General features: G+C 41.1%; 1 protein-coding gene across 2 annotated transcripts in view; it reads right to left on the bottom strand.

Annotated features, from left to right (window-relative positions):
• Positions 1–22,120, bottom strand: part of DYNC2H1 (dynein cytoplasmic 2 heavy chain 1) — a 6,555,988-nt gene that overhangs the window by 3,387,867 nt on the left and 3,146,001 nt on the right. For both annotated transcript variants that reach the window (XM_044072582.1, XM_044072581.1), the window contains one exon: positions 15,921–16,185. In XM_044072582.1, the coding sequence (XP_043928517.1) occupies positions 15,921–16,185 (265 nt within the window). The remainder of the gene's footprint in view (positions 1–15,920; positions 16,186–22,120) is intronic.

Raw genomic sequence — 22,120 nt, 5'->3', positions numbered from 1 at the left:
AAGAAGACAATTTCGGAACCAGAGTCACAACCCGCTTCATGCGGTCTGCTCCTGAGGACGAAGCCTCAAGCAAAACCAGGGCGGGAGTCACTCTGGGACCTAAAGACAGAACCAGTGACACAACTGGAACCATGGCCGGAACTAAGGATTCCACCCCCCAAGCATGAGATTGAAGAAGGGTGGGTTCCAACGGAACTGACACCCAAAGAGGCCTCAGACATGGTAGTTGTCGGAGCAGAGGCAAGGGGTCCTCTCATAGACATTGGAAATATGAGCCTCAGAACCAAGGAGTCCAAGGGAGGAGAATATGTGGGGGTTGCTGGGGCAATAGACCCAAAACCCGGAGTGGGATGGGCTCTAGGAAAATTTGTAATTTCTCTGGTGGTCAGCAGCTGATCAAAGAGGTGCACCACATCCAATTCAGATAGACTCCTGGTGGACCTTACCGATGCCCCTGAGGGGGAATCAGGCCAGTCCAAAAAGGGTCTGAAAGCTTGACCGGCAAATGGATCCGCAGACGGGGAGTACTGGGTCCGTGATGTATTGAAAAATGGCATCGAAGATTCCAGTTTAGAAACCGGCAGCAGGGGAATAAACGGAGCCGAGAACGGGCTCAGAGCCAAAGTCAGAGCTGGGGTGGAGGTCAATAGTGGCTCAGAAGATGTTGTCGGAACCGATGTCGGAGCATAGATGGGGGACGTCAGTGCCGTGGTAGAGACAGGCAAACTGGCTGGAACTGAAGTTGCAGCGGGAGCCGTAGTCGTTGGTGCCGGGACTGGCGCCGATGAGGCGATCATAGCAATTTCTGTATGAACCACTGGAGCAAAACTCAGAGCCAAGGTGGTCAGAACAGAGGAGGCGATTTGATGCTCAGAAGTCGTCTTATGGCCCTTGTGCTTATGAGGCTTGTCCCCATCACCGGCCGGTGAAGAGGGGTCAGAACGAGGACGCTTTTTGTCCACAGAAGAAGGGGTTGAGACCTCCAATGCAGAAATAGCCTCTGAAAAAGGAAAAGGAAGCAGGGCCTTGAGGACTAACTTATTTTGTCTTTCATTCAGGGTCCGCTGACTGAAACTGGCACAAATGTCACAGGGAGGTTTTGCCGATAAGTGCGGAGCCCCCAAACAATACACACATTCCTCATGCAGATCACTGTTAGGGAGTTTACCACTGCAAGAAGAGCAATGTTTAAACCCCGTAGTCCCTTTCTTTTCAGACATAACAACAGAAAAATACACAACGCTAAACTAGAAAAGAAAGTTAGAGAGAGAAAGAGGGAAATACCAACAATGGTATTGGGAATACCACAAGGGTAAAGCGGGCAAATACCAACAATGGTACAAGAAAAGAGATACCTGTGGGTAGAGCTGAGTGAGTAATTAGAGAAAAATAATAATTTGACATGAAAGAACTCACAAATACTTATAAAAATTTGAAAAAAATAACATTTAGCTGGAGAGCTCGGTGAAATGCTACTATATGGCTGTGCGGCAAATGAGATCTGAGGTAACTGAGTGAAGGGCATTGTGGGTAGCAGCTTAGCTCGAGAGTTTTTGGTGCACGCAAGCTTGGTATAAGGCCGACTCGGTTTGGAGGGCTCGGAACTGAACCCATCAGTGATGAATAGGAAGAAGATTAACAACTTCGGATCAGAATTTAGCAACAGGGACAGTCTTCGATGAACAACTGCTATCAGGAACTTCAGGATTCGTCAGAGGAATGGGAATATTCTCTGGAAATTCCTCTGGAATTGGAACCCCAGACAACACACTCTGAGATAGTGCTGTAGTATAGGCTCGGACACCGGCATCAAATGTTTCCAATTCTGCCTAAACTCTGCTCCTTGTGATTCCACACTGTACAGTCTCAGCTCTAGACAAACACTTTTCATGACTCCAATCTGATCTTAACCTTTGGATATTTACATCCTTACCACTTATCCCTCTCGTTATGGAATAAGCGGTTTACTGGTCGTATTGTAGTAGACTTCTGGGATAAACGCTTCTTCAACAGATTGGTTTTCACTGACCTGTTGTTCTTGACACATGGAACCAACAATTGACTACTGATTGGTAATGTGGTTCTAGTTTGTCTCGACAGAAGTCTCTGAGCAGGTGAATCAAGATATTTATCATGGGGAATGTTTCTGAGATTCAGGAAAATATCACTATGGTCTCGTTTTGCCTTCACTGGTAACTGTTTTGCACTTTGAACTGCATGTTCTGCAAAACCATTTGACTGGGGATACTCGGGGATACTTGTGACATGAGTAAAGTCCCATTCTTCTGCAAATCTTTTTAACTGTTGGCTTGTAAACTCCATGCCATTGTCAGAAATAACTTTGTGCGAACTACCATGGAATGCAAAATGACACCATCTTAGTAATGACAGTAATGGATGCTAGATTGAGAAGTAGGTCAATCTCGAACCAAATGGAATGAGTCTACTAACACCAAATAATGTTGACCATTCCAATCAAATATGTTGGTGGCTACTGTCGACCAAGGTAGTTCAGGAATCTGGTTTAGCTGAAGTAGTTCTTTCTGTTGATGTGGCTTACTACTATTACACTTAGAACAAGATAAAAGTGCTCTCTCAATGTCTTGTGACATAGAAGGCCAAAATACAAGTCCTCTCACCCTTCTTTTGGTAGCGTCAGTTCCTGGGTGACCACGATGCAAGACAGTAATGTACTCTTGATGCAAGGACTTTGGAACAATTACTTTCAGACCTTTCATAATGATACCATTGTCAGACAAAAATCTCATCTCTGTATGGAAAATAAGGTTGCACTTCTTGAGGTACTGGATTGCTTTGATGGCCATCATTGATTGATAATGTGGTTGAACCACTGTAAAACTGGATCTGTGGCTGAGCGATTTCTAAGCTCATCAAGACATATGGAAGAAAAATGTCTCACTTCCATGACTACAAAATCAAGGTTCTCATTCTCATGCTGTTCAGTGGTGTTTATGGGCAATCTGGGTAATGTATCAGCAAGATAAAGAAGTTTGCCTTTCTTGTAGACAAGAGTGAAATTATACTTTTGCAGTCTAAGCATCATGCTTTGCAATCTAGTTGGAGCTGAATGCATAAACTTTCTCAAGATAGTGACTAGAGGTTGGTGGTCTGTTTCGATTTGGATAGGTCTACCTTAAACATAATCATGGAACTTCAAACATGCAAACACAATTGCCAAAAACTCTTTCCCAATCTGAGCATATTGCATTTCAATTTGGGTAGAGTTCTTGATGCATATGTAACAGGTTGACCCATTTGTAGAATGACTGCATCAAGACCAAATTTCAAAGCATCCCATGAAAGAGTAACTGGCTTGTGAACATAACAGTATCAGAGAGTTGATGGACTAGCAATTCTCTGTTTCAGGTCATCAAATGCTCTTTGGTGTTAATCTAACCAAGACCAGGCTACATCTTTACATGTCAGCTCTCTAAGCGGTGTTGAAAGTTGGTTCAAATCTGGAATGAACTTGCCTAGATAGTTGACCATGCCAAGAAAACATTTTAGGGTTTGAACATTGTTTGGAGCTAGCATCTCAAGAATGGCTGATGGCTTTGAAGGGTCTGGTCATGGGCCTAAACTGGTAAATAAATGACCAACATAAGTAACCTCTTATAGTCTGAATTTGCATTTCTGTGGATTGAGCTTAAAATTCACTTGACATGCACTTGCTAGAACTTTTCAGAGGTTTCTGTTTTACTCAGCTTCACCACTACCTCCTACTAGTAAGACATCTACTATAATAGCACAAGGATACCCAGAAAAAAGTTGCTCCATTGCACATTGAAAGACTTTACTTGCAGAATGTATCCCAAACGGCATTCTCAAAAATCTGTACCTTCCAAACGGAGTACCGAAAGTAGTTAGCAATGAATATTTCTTGTCAAGCTGAATTTGCCAAAATGAAGTCTTTGCATCTAAAACAGAAAAAAACAGTGGCATTTGGCATCAGAGCTACGACTTCTTCGACTGCGTGCACTGGATGATGAAGTCTTTTTAGTGCTTTGTTCAAATCTCGTGGATTAATACATATTCTGATGTCATCTGAGCTTTTCTTTTGAGCTACCACCATGGAAGAAACCCATTCAGTTAGAGTTGATGAACCTACTTGGCAAATCACACTTTGTTGCACCATTTTATCTAACTCTGCCTTGACTCTGTCCTGCTTGGCTATTGGAACTTTCTGAGTTGGCCTGATAACTGGACTGACATCTGGGTCTAACTTCATGGAGTACACAACTGGAAGCTTCCCTGGTTTGTCTTCGAAAAGATCAGCATAGGTAGAAAAAATGTACTGGGCGAAATTAGAGTAGTGGTCTTTCAAGGTGACATGATGGACTTCCTTATTAAATGAAAGAAGTCCCATTTTCAAACTGACTCTGAGCCCTAATAATGACTGGACGTGCCTCTTGACCGGATAAAATAAAAAGTCCTAATATCTTGAAGCAGAGTAACATGAAATCACTACTGAGTCTTCAGTCTGAATTTCTTCACCTCCATAAGGAACAAGCTTCGCACACCTTGCCAAATCAAGCCTTTCACCATGACACACACTAGCAAACGTTTCTGCTGACATAACATTGCACTTGGAACCTGTGGCAACTTTGAGCTCTATGGGTTTCCATTTATGGGAACAGTACAAAATACTTCATCTTTTGCCCTTAAATCTACTGCATTAACTGGTTCATGAAGCAATGACACACTATCAACATAAAGAGTAGGGTCGCGGCTTTCTAAACTGATCAACTCATTTCTTAAAATGTTCCCTTTTAAAAAAAAGAATGTGGGCCTTTTGATTTACAAAACCTCTTGAAATTATTCCACTTATTGCATTTGTGGCATTGTTGACCAAAAGCTAAACATTTTTCCCTTTTAGATTCATGACTTCCACCACAATTACAACAGCTGGTAATGAAACTGGGTAAGCATGCACCCTCACCTTTATGCCTGTTTGCTGACTCACTTTTATGGGTCACTGAGACTGTGCAAACTCTGGAACTTGCTGGAAAGCTCTGGGATTTACCAGCGAGTGCTGCAGGGGCTCTAGTTGCTGCCATGTGCTTGGGCCTGTTTCTTTTAACCGCGTGCTGCATACTATCAAAATGAGCTCTGGAAGTTACTGGAAGCACGCATCTCTCATTTGTAAGCATATCTGTGTGCTTTTCTGTGAGCTCATATACCTGACAAATCTCAATGGTCTTAGTCAAAGTTAATGAAGCAAAATCTTTCTCACAGCATCATCTTTAACACCACACACACCTGTCTTTTATCAACTCATCCCTTAAATCAACAAATCTGCATGTTTTAGCCTTGTTTCTCAAATCAGTTATATATGCTGCAAAAATGTTGCCAGACTTTTGATCCTTTGTGTAAAATATACACCTTTCCAATGAAACATTTGTCTGGGGGTTACACATTTCTCTAAATTTGCATTTTAAGCACTCAGGGTCCTCCCTTGACTCAGCTGGTATAACAATATGACATCCCCCCCCCCCTCTAGCAAAGACAGCAGGTGTATACACAAATTAACGTTCCCTTTCTATAGCTTCTGACCCAGCTAAATTAAGCAGAATGAACGTCTTTGTACAGTCATCTTTATCGGAAAATGTAGCCTACACAAAAATGTTGTACTCTTGCCCAAAGACTCTCGAATTCTCTGCAGTATTGTCAAACACGAGTGTACCAGGTGTTCCAAATCTGTCTGCCATGCCCATAAAGTATACACAAACACTCTGCAAATATGGCCCTTGCAATTATGAACAAAGAAACTGCTTTGTGAGCTTGTAATAACATTCAAAAGCACAATAAACTATTTGAAATGCTGTACTTTGCGAAATATGCTTTGAAATGGCTGTATTTTGCAAAATAATTTTACTGTAATACTGTACAAACATGCGAGCACTTTATACACTTCTGATAACTCAGATATCTTTAATTAATACGAAAAATATGTGCTTAGCGAAAATGCAGTTGTTTCCTCTTATTTTATTCATTTTATGCAATACAGACTTTATTTCAAACATTTTCCATAGTAATTTAAATATTTTTATCAATATCAGACATATCGATTTATTTAAATACTGTTTAGAACATTATGTATGCTTCATTTCATATTTGAGAACAAGAAATACTTGAGCAAGTTTTAACATCTGAAATTCGTTTCTGACCTGTTTTGCATTATGCATGCAGTAGGGAGGATTCACTGCTCTATACTCCTCCAATACCAACCAGGTGTCCCTCGGACTCAAATGGAAGAAACTGGAGCTCTTTCTGGCAACAACTCATTTTGGCCATGCCATGCTTCCTTTAACACCATACACTCAGACATGCCGCTTCTGACACCATGTCGCTCGTCCCTCTCTAACATAGATGACAAGCAGGTGGGGTGTTTCTTTTAGTTGTGTTAATACATAGAAACACAGTAGGATGGATAGTAGCATCATAAAATATAAATGAAATAATTAACAGACAGACTTTAGAGACATACATGCTTACATCTCAACAGTTTAATACAAAATGGCAGTCAGGCTCACACGTGATCAGTATTTATACACTTGTGCAAGCCCTTGAATAGCTTCTTAAAGAAACATACACACACATTGATCTACAGGGACTACAACACTTGCTGATACAGCCATCAAAAACAAAGTGCCTGTAGTACAGATATCTGAAATTGAGATATTTTTAAATCAAGCACTCCAGTGTTGTGAGTCTGACTACATTTATAAATACACAGGTGGCAAACTGATGACAAAAATAATGCAGTGAGCAATCTGTTCAGGAGATATTTGTACATCAGCAAGCCCATCCTTGACTAGAGCAATGGAAACAAATTACTTACCATGTCTGGGTAGCACCAGAGCTGCAGGCGATTGACTAGGGTGTAAAGGGACTTCATTTCCATGGTTTCTACCACCATAAAGACGACTTCAGAGGAATCAAAGGTTCCGGCAAACAAATCTCCTTTGCAAGGGAAAGTACAGTTTTGTACCTACCATAAATGTAGATGTTCGAAGATCCACATTGCTGCAGTCATAACTTGTGGGGTAGTCCGCTGTCCTCGGTCGGCCCGAATACCAAAGTATTAGGCTGGCGTCGGTCATGGGCGCTCAGATCTGACGTCAGTGCGTCATGGTATTAAAGCCCATGACCGACGTCATATCCTCAGTCTTTTCTTGCCCCAGATGTCAGAAGGCCCTAAAAAGAAAGGCCACAGCCAAAAATAGAAAAACCTCCAAAACCCATGTACAAACAACCTCTACCACCCAAACCATACAACCACTCCAAACTACAGAGGGAAGGAGGGAGGGTAAATTGGACTGCAGCAATGTGGATCTTCGAACATCTACATTTATGGTAGGTACAAAACTGTACTATGTTCTTCATCTCACATTGCTGCAGTCATAACTTGAGGGTAGAATCCCAAAGCAAAGGTAAAGGGAGGCTGGCAAAATCATAAAGCATTGGGAGCTGCTAACATGCCCTGTAAGACTGCAGTGGCAAATCCAGCCCTAGATTTGGAATAAAGAGGGAGATGGTAATGTTTAGAAAAAGTGTGCACTGAACTCCAAGTAGCTGCCTCCAAAATATCTTTAGTAGCTACACCCCTTAAAAAAGCAGTAGAAGTGGCAGTAGCCCTAGTGGAATGAGGTCTGATTCCAGCCGGAATCTCCTTACCATGGTGAGAATAACAAAAAGCAATACAATGGCCAATCCACTTAGAAATAGTTTGTTTTGAAACAAGTTTCCCCTGAGAGGCCAAAGCAAAAGAAACAAACAACTGTTGAGACTGTCTGAACCTTTTAGTCCTGCTCAAATAATAACGCAACTGCCTGTGAATATCCAAAGTGTGCAAAATTTTCTCCCCTTTATTTTGGGGATCAGCATAAAAAGTAGGCAAATGAATAGATTGGTTCAAGGCCACATTTGAAACCACTTTAGGCATAAAAGTAGGGTTAGTACGCAGAGATACCCTATCCTTATGAAAAATCAGGAAGGGTTCAACTGCCATTAGAGCCTGTAATTCGGATACCCTTCTAGCAGACGTAATGGCCAACAAAAAAGCAGTCTTCCAAGACAAAAACTGTAACTCAGACGTAGCAGCAGGTTCAAAAGGAGGTAAAGTAAGCTTTTCCAACACAAAATTGAGATCCCAGGAAGGAGTAGGAGCTCTACACGGGGGTCTTAAGTTCTTTGCCCCTCTAAGGAATTGCTTAAACAAAGGATGAGAGAATAATGGTGGGTCACAGTCATAGTGAGCAGAAATGGCTGCAGCATGAACTTTTACAGAGGAGAAAGACAAACCCTTGTCTAATAATTCCGTAAGATATTGAAGAGAAACACTCAAATCAGGCCTGGAAACATCAAAGCTCTTTGCTTTGCTCCAAATAAAAAATCTCCTCCATTTATCTGCATAAACTGTCCTTGTACTAGGCCTTCTGGCCTCCAAAATAACATTCAAAACTTGTTGAGGAAGCTGCGACCCTCCAGGTTCTAGAACAGAATATGCCAGGCTGTTAGATGCAGGGACTGAATCCTGACATTGAGGAAATGATTGCCTGCCTGAGACAAAAGGTGTGGAATTGAAGGCAAAGGGCAAGGAGGCTCCCTTACTAAACTCCTCAGCAGAGGGTACCAGTGCTGTCGAGGCCAATCTGGAGCTATTAGAATCATGGAGGGCTTGTCTTGTCTGACCTTCAAGAGCACCTTGGGAAGGAGAGGCAGAGGAGGAAAGGCATAGACGTGAAGATTGCTCCAACTGAATGATAGAGCATCCAATTTCCAAGCTGTTGGATGAAACATCTTTGTGCAAAACTTTGGCAACTGGAAATTTAGTGGAGAAGCGAACAGATCTATGTCTGGAGTCCCCCATATCACTGTCAACTGTCGAAATACATGAGGATCCAATTTCCACTCGTGGGGATCCACCATCTGTCTGCTCAAAACATCTGCTAAGGAGTTCTGTGCTCCTGGCAGAAACCTTGCCTGAAGAGTGAGGTGCAAACTGAGAGCAGTCTCCCACAAAACCATAGCTTGCCTGCAAAGAGGGTACGAATGGGTTCCCCCTTGCTTGTTGATGTACCACATGACAGTTGTGTTGTCTGTTTGAATCAACACTTGTCCTGGGTGAAGTAGATCCTTGAAAGCCATCAATGCAAATTGGACTGCTAACATCTCCTTCAAGTTGATATGTAAAGGTTGAAGTCTGGCAGGCCACGTGTCTTGAACCCATTTTCCATTGAGGTGAGCTCCCAAGCCTTGTCCGAGGCATCTGTCGTTAAGATCTGACTCGCCTCTGGTCGGGTCACAGAGAGTCCCTTGTTTAGGTGACATTCCTGAGCCCACCACAAAAATTCCTTTTGAATGCAAGGTATTATCTGAATGACAGTGTCCAGATCGTGGCAGTGTGTCCATACATTTTTGAGATACCATTGTAGCTTCCTCATAAGCAGTTTGGCATTGGGAAGCACCAGAATACAAGATGCCATGAACCCCAAGGCTTGAAGGACTGTCCTTGCAGTCAGCCTGGACCGTAGAGACAATTGTTGGAAGTAAAGTGTAAGGTTTCTTTGTTTGTCCAGGGTCAAAAAGGCCATCTGGGAAGCTGTATTCAGTCTCACACCCAGAAAGCACATTTCCTGAGAGGGTACTAGACTGGACTTTGTTTCGTTCACAGAATACCCTAGGCACCTTAACACTGCCATAACATACTGTAGATGGTGAAGAAGCTTGTTTCGTCTTGAGCAAGAAGCAGGCAATCGTCCAAATAAGGATAAATTTGTATTCGTCTTAACCTTAAGAAGGCTATCACCGGAGCCAGAACCTTTGTGAACACCCTGGGCGCAGTAGATAAGCCAAAGGGCAATGCAGAGAACTGATAATGTAAAATCCCAGCCCGAAAACGCAGGTATCTCCTGCAACTGGGCCTGATAGGAACATGAAGATAAGCCTCTTTGAGATCCAGAGTTACCATCCAGTGATCTTTGCCCAACAGAGGCAGAAGTTGTTGCAACGTCAACATTTTGAATTTTGGAATGTCCAGGTATGTGTTGAGGATAGATAAATCCAAAATTGGCCTCCAAGTGTTTCCTTTCTTTGGTACAAGAAACAGGCGAGAATAAAATCCTAGGCCCACTTCTGACAGAGGGACCTGCTGTATAGCCCCATTTGAAGAAGTAAAGAAATCTGTTTGTGAGCCTCTACCCTTTGCTGAGGAGGAACGTCTGGCATGCCCTTGAAAGGAGGCAATGTGTGGAAATAAAACTTGTAGCCTCAGTCTATAATGTCCAACACCCATTTGTCCTGGGTGACTAAAAGCCAATTTTGCTTGAAGAGTGCCAACTTTCCTCCCAAAGGTGCTGCCAGACAGGAGGGATCTGGCAGCTGAAGATGCAGGTCATTGGGCCTGTTTACGAAAGGACTGGCCCCTGCCCTCACCTGTAGATTGTGCAGGGGAACTCCACGTTCTAGGCCTGAAAGAACTCTGAGCTCTGCCCCTACCACGCCTAGATCTGCCCCTAGACTGTAAATCAGAAGAAGGGTAAGCCCATCCCTTAGTAGGCCAATTCCTGCTAAACTTAGGGGCTGCACCTGCAAAAATCTTTAACAGTCTGCATAGACTTAGCCTTGTCTTCCATTTTCTTTAAGACAGACTCCACAGGAGAACCAAACAAAACTTCAGACTGTAAAGGAGCATCTAAAATTCTAGCTTTAACATGCTCTGACAAATTCTGATCCTTAAGCCAGGCGTGCCTGCGAATAACTGATCCAGTGGCAGCCACCCTGGAAGAAGCCTGTAAAGCATCGAAACCACACTGCAAAGAATGCTTACCCACCTGATCAGAGGCATGAACCAAATCCTGTAATTCCTTACACTCTATGCCCTCTGCCAAAGCATCTACCTTAGATTTTAACTGAGTAAGGAGAAAATTCTGGTACTTCAACATATGAAACTGGCAATTCAAAGCCCTCATTGCTGGAGTGGAAGAGGTGTACACTTTCTTACCCCACCTATCCAAAGCTCTAGAATCTTTATCCATAGGAACTGGATTCTTTACAACAGAAGCCCTGACACCCTTAGGTCCCTGGCTAATAGTTTCTGGGTCAGCCCTTGGGCTCTTATACAGATATTTATGAGCCTCAGGCACTCTGTAATACCTATCTGGTTTAACTGGCGCAGGAGGCAAAGAGTCTGGATTAAGGGAAGCCTCAGAGAAAACATCCTGAACAACATCCAAAACAGGAGGTATAGCTAAGGGCCGATGTTGTGGTAAAAACAAAAATTCCCTAAGCCTCTTTCGGGAATCTGAGAAATCCTGGCCTTCCCATTTAAAATGCTCCCTCATAGAATGCAGGGTTTCTGAAAAAAAAAATCCTCTGGAGGAGAAGCAGAAGGACTGGAATCCTCTGCGTCTGAATCAGAATAAGGAGGAAAATCCTGAGTGTCTTCATCCGAAGACTCTGAGTAATCTGAAGCCTGTTCCAAACATTCTACCTCTGGCTCCACCCTAGGCCTCTTATCTGGAGGGGGCATAGACCCCCTGATTAAGGAAATTAAATCTTCTGCCATTTTAAGCATGTGTTTTTTAGGCACAGAACCTGCAGAACTAGGACTGACACCTGAGGAAGGCAAACCAGGCCTGCCCTTAGAAGGTACCTTAGAGACAGAAGGAGAAGGCCTAACCCCCTTAGGCAAAGAAGGGAGTACAGCAACCTGAGAGGCCCCCTCAGCCTGACCTGACTCCTGAGAGGCCACATCCTGCAAAATTAACGTCTCCCCCTGAGACTCAGCTGAAACCTCGGCAGGATCTACAGATTCCACCGTAGTTTCTAAAGAACCGGCGTCCGGAACAGACGACTCATCCTGCTTGGACCTTAACGATTTTTCCTTGCGCTTCTTAGCGGTAGCGGGCGTCGGAGGATCCGACGGCATATTGTAATTACACCGCTTACCGAAGACAAGCCTAGCGCAATCTAACCTACGTTTAATGGTGCGCTTATTAAACCTAGCACAAAAGCGACACCCGACTACGTCGTGCTCAGGCCCCAAACAAGGAATACAGAGAGAGTGGTAATCCCTATGCGGTATCTGTTTCCCACAAGAAATACAATTATTCACTTTTTCTGACATCCGGAATTAACTGAGGCAAGAAAAAACAAAAATATTCCCCAACGGGGTACTTAGCCCAACTTGGTTTCGGTCTGAAACTCAGAATACGAAAATTTCAGAACGCCGAACGGCACTTGCAAACGCTGCTTCTGCTTCGGACCATGCGGCAAAAAAGACTGAGGATATGACGTCGGTCATGCGCTTTAATACCATGACGCACTGACGTCAGATCTGAGCGCCCATGACCGATGCCAGCCTAATACTTTGGTATTCGAGCCGACCGAGGACAGCGGACTACCCCACAAGTTATGACTGCAGCAATGTGAGATGAAGAACATCGTGGATTCATATTGAAGGAAAACCCATCATACAAAAACATTAAGTAAGATCACATAAAAGGATCTGAAGCACTTAGAAGCGACACACAAATGGTTTTAGCCACCAGGAAAAGCATTTTCCATGAAATTAACTTCAATGCTTCTAAGAGGTCAAGACTGAGTGGTGGAGTGGCAAACACGCATACCACAAAACTCAGGTTCTAGAAGACGGAGTAGTTTCCTCACTGGAGGACAGAACAGCAGCACTTTATTAAGGAATTGACTGAGCCCCAGCTGCTGGGTCACAGTTCTCCCTTTTATAAGGTCATGATGTACAGAAACGTCTGACACAGCCACTATAACCATGAAGTAGCTACAACTCAGAATCCACAAGTGTCTGAAGTCATAATCAACTGCAAAGTAACAGACACATGGGGGTACTGGGTATTGCTCCATCCACATTAAGAACTTTTGTCTTTATTGCCACAGGCAAGCAAATGGAAAGCTTCTTTACACCCTCGATCACCTCTAGGATGTCAACTGGTAGATCCAGCAGAATCAGTGTAGAATCAAAGCCATAACCTTGGAGATAGCCTTGGCTAGGACATGATAATCTCCTGTATTAATAAGAACCTTACAGCCTGAAACCACATCCATCATGGCCTCAGTGGGGTGAAGAGACAGACTTCTGATCTTTTAATTCCTGAGCTGGAAATTAATGGGAATAGTGAAAAGGAGTTCAGGAGACTCGTACGCCACAACAGTAAGAAAAAATCCCTAATCTTCTCCCTTTATCTTGCTGCAACAAGGAAAACACACAGACACACACACACGCACTGAATTCTGAGCTCCAGCAGAAGACTGAAGAACTAGTTTAAACAGATTCTTTACCTACATCAAGATGTCAAATGAAAACAGAAGACAGAAGAATGTAATGGTCAACAGCCCCATTCTAGAAGAGCACCACATCCCTTTACACAGAGGGTATAAACGTGTGCCCCCTATTTGTTTTGATACTACATGTCTACACAGTGGTCTATCATAAGAGGAAGAACTTAGATGCAGATGAGCTGAAGAGATTGATGTGAAACCCCCTTTCTAGGGGGAACAAAAACATCTTGTAATGCCTGGAAGATTAAAATAGCACCTCAATCCACTCTCAAGATGCAGCAAAGTCAGCTAACCAAAGATGATGAGACAGAGTTACCATTTTCAAAACTGCTCCTAATTGCAGGGCAACTGCCACTTGCGTGGCATCTAAAAGCAGTACTAGGTGTAGCACCTTCAGAGTTCAAGCCTGCATGCATTGCCAAGAAGGCTGGGCTGAACATGCAGAGAGATTCACACACACTCCTCATGGCTAGCAGCACTAGCAGAGCTCTTGTGAGCCACAACAGGAAGTACTAGCTCCTAGGGAGAAGGAAAGAAAGTTCACTGGGTCTGGCCAACTGGCTCACTCCTTTATGATAAACTTGTGCTTCTCTGGTGGAATGAATGGGCCAATTAGGTCATTCAGCCTAGGAATGAATGTGCTAATGTACTTTGCCCAGGCTCATGGTGTCTGTTTCTCACTTCAAAGAGAGGAATGAGTGGTTTGAAAGAAGGGGAAGTCATTGGGCAAGACCCAGTGGACAGCAAAAAAGTGCTCCCTAACCTTCTTGCAAACTGTTTGTCATCAAGATCTGTGATGGCTTCAGCCTTAAGAGTGACAGACCCTGCTCACCACTCTACAGCACGGAAACAAAGTACTGATGTCAACAGCATGTCTTTCTGTAAATGGTGGCTCTGAGATATCTTATGGTCTGCTACAACACCTGAGTTCTCAGACCTGCAAAAAACAACATGAAGATCATGGCTGCTATCAAGGCAAGGTCAGTAAAGTCTGTGCCTAGACACTGACGCATGTCCACATCAGGAGGCTAGGAACACGACCTCCTAACCTTTCTATAAGGGCAGGAATAATCAACACTGAAGAATGTCAAGTTCTGCCATAATAAAGGGCAAGACCCAGAGGACCTCTTCCAGTCTGTGATGACCCTTAGAAGTTACACCCAGTGGAGGGCGTTCAGCAGGGCTCCCTCCAGGAAGTCCCTAGATGGGGTTACCAAGAGCCAGACTGCCAAATAGGGGAACACCAGGAGACCTCTCATGTTATCTGATGAAGTGGTGTGATTAAAACAAACTGGTTGTGTGTCAGTGTTAATCCTGTCTCTTGTGCTGTGGCTTGCTGTGCTTCAATAAACTGTATTTGTGGTGGAAACGGCTATCCAGTGCTCTTTTTTTGTTTATTGGTTTTGGACTGAGCACTTTTCATCTTGAACTTGTTTACTGTTTAATCTTTACAGTGGTCCTTTCCCTACTATGGTGACTGAAATTGAAGCAATTTCCTTTTCTCAAAGGATGCAAAGTGAGATGATGACTATCAGACTTGTCTCATTTCTTTTGATTCAGATGTTCCCTTAGTACTTTTGCTCTGCAATAGATGGTATTTTGACTGAGATCCTAAGACATGGGGACTGGGAGAGTGTGTTCTTAGTCAGAAGGCATACAACTCATTTCATCTTCGGATATCATCTTTCCTCCACAAAAACAGTTGTGGAAATGCAGTTATGACATACTGAAAAAAAACAAACTAACTGGTAAGCAACACGAAGAAAGTTAGTTACTACTGAACCACATAATAAATTAAACATAACACTTTGAATAAAGCCTGAAAAGTTGTGAATAATTCTAAACATTGTGAACTGTGAATAATTCTAAAAATTGTGAAAAAAGTTTTAGAACACTCCATTTTAACACAGCAGTAGGAAAAATAGAAGAGGAAAATCTCCTCCTCCTTTTATAGACATTCTTACATCAACATCAAGGGTTGTGGGTCCCACTTCCCCTCAGGGTTGTATGCTTTTACTGATTTTGTGGTTCAACCTGCAAATGACACCTTCTGCGCATAAGTGGGTGGACTGTGAGTTCAAATGCCCTCAGGGTTGTATGTTTTTCCAGGACCGAGACCAAAATAACCTTGGTGAGATCAATGCTCTAGCTTGGTTAACACATTTAAAATAAACACAGTCAAAGTCAGCTGTTACTTTTTTAGCATGGAAGCATTAATCCAGGACTTTTCTCTGGTGGCTAGGACAGTGCATAATCTGAAGCCTCATCCAACTTACAAACTATGAAAGATCATGGCTCTGAAGTGGATAGATACAGACTGGCAGACAAATGGATGAAGCTCCTTGTTGAAAATCTGGCAACAGAGACACCACTTCCTCTATATCACTACTGTTCATCATTCACTGCAGCAAAATCTGAACAAGGGATGAAAGTGCCTGGCTGTGTTATGCATAGGGCTCTCTCTGATCATTACTGCACGAACACACAGAAACACTATAAAATGTATACGGTTTGGAAATATTTAAAAATAATTGAACAAGTACAAATTCACAGAAGTTAGTAATACTATAGCAAAATCATACCTTGAGGTTCTCGTACCACTTGACGAGCACTGCTTGTAAGGACCCCATCAGACCATTCCCTTGTGTCCATATCAATATGGCCAAGAAGCTGTTGGCGATGCATAGCTTTGGGATTCACTGTGTACTGCTTCACCACTTTACCAACCTTGCTCAGTGCTGCTCGTAACATCTGCCAAAGTGTTGATTTGCCAGCACCACTTGGACCCACAATAACTACACCAGTTCTTTGCCTAAGCTGTTCATAAAGTTCGAGGGCCTTTTTGATCTTCAACACAAGAAAAACAATACCAATGGTTAGTTTCACTGCACTGACTGATAAACAAGTACATACTCACCACATCAGAAGACAAACAAGCTATCAACAGTTGATAAAAAACTGTGATTAAACTCTGGTAGCCTCAGCTTAACACATTTGTAAAAAATATTTATCACATGCTCAGGGGAACACACATATCCTGGCATGACACACACTGATTTTAATTTACTTGTTAATTTCTTAATTTTGCCAAATCTTTTGGGTTTCTAATACCATGACAGGAATGGAGCCCATTCCTAAGTCAAAGTATGATTAAATTTCATGAAATTAGTACTGTTTCAATCTTTGCTGTCAGCTAGAAGTGCTCTTAGCACCTGCAATATGCGCAATAATGACTCCTTCAATTTGTACACAGTTAAATGTATCGTAACGTATCTAAATACAATTGTAGATTCTGTTTTATAAGACCCGTTGCTCCTACTACTATTGGACCTGTCTGGGTACCATTCTTCCACACTGCTCTCATTTCTGCCTGCAAATCCTGATACTTAAATGACTTTGTGTCTCTCTGTACACAAGATACTATAGTGAATGGGTGTAGTGATTTCAATGATCAATGCTACTTTTGTCTTCTTTTCATGGGCCACTATATCTGGTTTTCTCGCATCTATCTTTTGAACTGTTGGTAATGGGTGATCCCATGTCATGTAGACTTCATCATTTTCTATGATGCTTTGTGGCTCATGTTTCCAGTGTTTTTCAGCTTCTTCAATATTATAATGTTTGCACAATCCCCAGTGCAACAGTCTTGCCACATTATTATGCCTTTCAGTATACAGTCCTTCTGCCATTAGTATGTCACAACCAGCAACAAGGTGTGCAACTGTTTCCAATTCTGTTTTACAAAACCTACATTTGTCTATTCCTCCCACATGTTTAACTATGTAAGTAGGTTGGTTGCATCATAGACCTGAACCAATGGCAAACATTATACATATGAATAGTAAAAAATGATTACAAACAAATCATATGTGCAAACTGAGTACAACGAGATAAATGAAATTAATACTTCCTCCACAGACAAATATTTATGTATAGTTGGTTAAAAGACGCAAAAATTAATTATTCATTCAACATATAGCAGAATCGTTGGTTTAGTGAGGTTAAGATAACTGAATTATGTGTTTAAACATTTATCTTGTTAAAGAAGATGCACTGGTGTTTACATTCTAGAAAAGGATAATATAGTTTGCCAGTGAAGTACATCATTATCACATTAATAGGTATAGTATTACTACCTAATGTATAGTGTCTGAAGTAAAAAAAAATAATGAGAAGTTGAAAGGTGTAGAAAGGAGTAAAAGGCACAGGGGCAGTAAAACAAACTGGAAGATGAGTATAATTAATGCTAAGGGTTGCAAACACAAAGGAAAATAGTATGCTGGGTGGTAATCAGAAAAATGTACACAATACCATGGAAGTATTGGCAACCGCATGTAATTCTGAGGTGCCTGAGAAACTTAGCTCTATACATTATGCAGTTAAATGTACTAAGTAGGTCCGAAAGAAACTGGTTCCAATTTGCAGTGGAAGTTTTACTGAAAATGTTCTTACCCAGAACTACCACAAACCACATCATTTTAGAGTAAGGGCCTCATGTTTCTGTGCTCCAAGAAAATATTGAAGGCTGAATAGTTAATCTATTTAACAGAAACGAGAATAGTTAAAGTGAAAAAGTTTGAAGATTAAGGATGACTGCATAAATGCAGCTGATACAGTGACTGGTAACCATCTAGGTCTCAAGTAAAACAGCAATGCTTAAATCTACTGGATAAAGAAATACATCAACAATACTTTATTTACTACAGTTTGAATAGCATCAGTATTGCAGACTGAAATAAAGGGAATCAAGGCAGCACATAATCTAACTGCTAGAACTCTTCTTAACTCTGAAGTAAAGATGTCAGAGATTAAATATGATTTCAGCTTTTTTAAAACCTTATCAAATATAGATCAGTGTGATGTTCAAAAGAAGAACTGTGACTAACCAAATCTGTAGGTATTTTTGGAGCTTGAACTTGTTTGGCAGGGGTGGAGTTTATATCATAAATCTTTATTATCTGCACTGTTTCAGTTTTTCATTAGTTCTAAATAACATATGCATGTGGATTTAGAGGTGTTAATTATATTGGTTTATTGTCATGGATCCGAAGGGGCATTTTATTAGTCAGCTTTGCAATGGTTGCAAAGACTTGCTATTGGTGTGGCTACACTAAAAATAATGACAATATATGCACAGCACATTAAAGTGAAGGCTGATACAGAAGATGTAAAGGTAGGAAGACTATTAATGAGTAAAGAAAAGAGGAGGACTCCAAGTGTGGTACACCAGCAGTAAAAGCACTTCTGCCTGACTGACTCAGCTGTCATGACAATGAAAGAGTGATCCATCATCTAGCTACTGAACTATGAACTATTATTGCCAAAACCCAATAATTTTTGTCTGGGGAGAAGATAACATTGGTTGATGATTTTTAAATACTCAAGGTTTAGGTAGAGATGACAGGTTAGCAAGTGTTTCTCCATGTTGCAATATATGGAATGCCCACTGTGGAATCTATATTGTCTTTGGAAAAATAGGTCATACTTATTTACACAGTCTACAAGTTGTCTGTAATTTTGTTTTTCATTTGTTTTAGCTAGAAGGCAGATGTTTGCAAATGGTCTTCATGAGATGTGGGGTTGTAATTTTAGAAGCAGCAGAAAGCTAATTCAAAGAAGGAGGGATAAGTTTCTTGCTTAAGCAAAGTCTCACTGGTAGTCAGTATGTCAGGAGCCTCATCTTGACTGAAGGATTCAAAAGGTGTTCATTTATTAAAGTTATTAACATTCTTAGGGGCTATTTTTAATCCTCCTTGTGCTTGGTGACCGCTACTGCTCTTGGTGTTTTGGAAGGTGTGTTTATATTGACTGAACTGAGGAGGGACAATGCTGGGGGATAAGGAAATATTAAAGATGCAAGTGACAAGCCCAGCAGTTATGAGTGTTACTATTTTTAGGAAAGATGCAAACTTTTGGCAACTGAGCTTAAACAGTCTGGTAATTTTTCAAAATGTTGTCCTATATGATAAACAGAGACTCTGTCTTTAACTAAGAGGCAGGGATGACGTGGTATGGGTTAGAGTCCTGTGTGTGTCTGGATGGAGAAGGGTCAGAGATGAAGATCAAGTGACTGGTATACAAAGTTGATATGTAGTCTTTAATTCTACTTGCTAATGTCAGTGTCATGAGCAGAACAGTCTTATTTGCTAAAGATGAAAACTGTCGATTCTTTGTGGCAGTTGTCTAGAAAACCTTTGGATGAGAGGACACATAACTTTGCTTTTTGCACAGGTAGCAATCAGTGACTATTAAAACTTATTCTTTATCATTCGTGCAGCAAAATAAAGGACTGGCAATGATTGTGGTCATTAGTGGATCTCACTGGAATTCAGACTTTATTTGCATCTATTTACCTATTTATTTACTGACACTTGCTTACCAGGAAATTCTAACTGGGTCTATAGTACCCGTTTTCAGCAGAGGCCCGGGGAGAAAAGCTCTGAATACATTTACTTCATAGTCAAGCATACAGTGATAAAAATTTAAGACACAAACAATTTTGAATAAATCATTACTAAAGATACAAAAAAAATGATCAAGCACTACTAAAGACACAAAATGAACAAGCACTACTAAAGCTACAAAATGAACAAGCACTACTAAAGATACAAAATGGGCAAGCAGATGAGACAAAAGAAGAGAGATAAACATATTGACAAATATTAAAATAGAATAAGGTGGATAGAATTTGAAATATGACTGAATTATAAATGAAAAGGTGGTGTGAGAAGAGAGAGAAGAAATAAGATTGTGAAGAGGATAGGAATAAGAGAAGGAGAAAAGGTTATCTAAATGACAAATATAAAGAGAAAGCAATAGAGAGGTATAAATTACACAGATATGAGAAATGAGGTGATAAACTATAGGAGGCATGTTAGGAAGGTTACGATGCTAGTGCTTAAGAAGGGTAAGATGGTAAAACTTTTAACCAGATTTAGAACAGGAGCAGTTCCACACCTTTATTCAGAATTCTTTTAATGCATGTTTAAAGGCCAGTAGATTAGGGTTTGATCTGATTTTAATGGGAGGGTTGTTCTAAGCTTTGGCAACAAATAGAGTAAAGGCTGTTTCCTGCAGATTTATAAGGTTTTCAAGGAGAGGAGCTGTTTATCTTCTGTTCTTACGAATCTATCTTGCGGGGATATAACTACAAAGAAAAGAACTAAGGGCAGGGCGGCAGTGAGGTTATATATATTGTTATGAGCAGTTAAGAGATGTAGACAGGTAAGGTGTTGAAGTAGTTCAAGCCATTTAAGGGATTGCAGGGAAGTACAGTGACAGGTATAGTACGTAGAACTAGTAGCAAATTTAGCTATTTTATTGTAGCAAGATTCAAGTTTTGATTTGGGTAAGATGTGAAAACCGATGAGTACAGCAGATCCATACAGGAGCGGAGGGAATATGTAGGTGTTTACAAGAGTGATTTTGGTTGATATGTTTACATAAGTTTTATGCTTATAGAGTATTGATGAGTGTTTTAATATTATTGCAGATATGAATATCTAATTTTAAATCGTCATCAATGTTTACACCTAAGAGTTCACTATGTGGAACTACTTCAACTACTACATTATTCTGTGAGTGAATCTTAAACTTTGATTTGTCCACAGATTGGGTTTTAGGGGGGTAAAGAGTAGAAGATTTTGTTTTGGCGGTTTAAGTAACAGCTGGGAATTATTAAGCCAGTTTCAAGAGAAGAGAAAATGTTCTTTGTTGGAGCTGGCAGATAACAGTTGAGTTGTCTGCATACTGAATAACAGAACCTTGACAGAAAGAGGTATGAGGAATATTAATAAAGATGTTAAAAAGAAGGGGGTTGAGTGCAGAGCCTTGAGGAATACCAGTAGAATTTGGTAAGTAGGGTTAGAGTGAGCCTCATAATTTTACAGAGTGTTGTCTGTTGAATAGATAGAGGAGGAGAAGAGACCAATGACAGAGAGATGTGTAGGAATTTAGAATGGGAAACAGTGTCAAACGCTTTTGAGAGATCTTTAAATAGGGAGAAGGCATGTTTGACAGAGTCTCTAACATCATTTACACTGTTCATAAAAGAAAGTAGAGCTGATGTGACACTGTGGTCTGGCCTAAAGCCATGCTGAGATTAGCAATTCATTTTGCAGAAGATAATTAAGAAGTTACTTATGGACACATTTCTATAATAGTTTGGAGAGGGGGGGTAGGACAGCAATGGGGCAACAGTTAGATACTTTGATAGACTTACCTCCTTTTTGCACTGGAATGATGAATGACCTTTTCCAGAGTGTTGGAACATATGTCTGTGTAATGGATTTGTTAATAATTATTCCAACAGAATAAGCTATGGCATCTGCAGCTAATTTAAGGAATTCAGCTAGAAGGTTATCTGCAGAGGATGAGCTAAATGTACGCTTGTATGAGTTTTCTTATGAGGTTTGTGGAGTCAGGCCCTAGGAAAATTTATAGAGGGGTCTTGGGTGGACTTGGGTTGGACAGCAGATGGCTGAGAAGCAGAAATTATCCTTCAGATGAGGTGTTGTAGGACTGCTATTAGGAAAATAATGAGTTAAGGATATTTGTGGGTTAGTACGGTTTGTAGTTAGGCTGGCTACACTATCAATAAAATAAGTATTAAATACAGTGGAAGTTTAAAGAGGAGATTTATCAAGATGTGGATTACGGTAGTTTTTAGTTCCTGGAGCAAGTAATGAATTAAGGGATGGCCAGAATTTTTGGGGGTTGTTTTTATTGGTGGATTGTAGGTTGATATAAAGTATTTTTTTTATCTTTAATAGCTTGATTTTTT

Source organism: Protopterus annectens, chromosome 5.part0, assembly GCF_019279795.1.
Source record: "Protopterus annectens isolate FY-2018-M chromosome 5.part0, PAN1.0, whole genome shotgun sequence".
NCBI lineage: Eukaryota > Metazoa > Chordata > Ceratodontiformes > Protopteridae > Protopterus > Protopterus annectens.
Note: the sequence above shows the minus strand (reverse complement) of the source record. Positions and strands in the feature narration are given on the sequence as shown.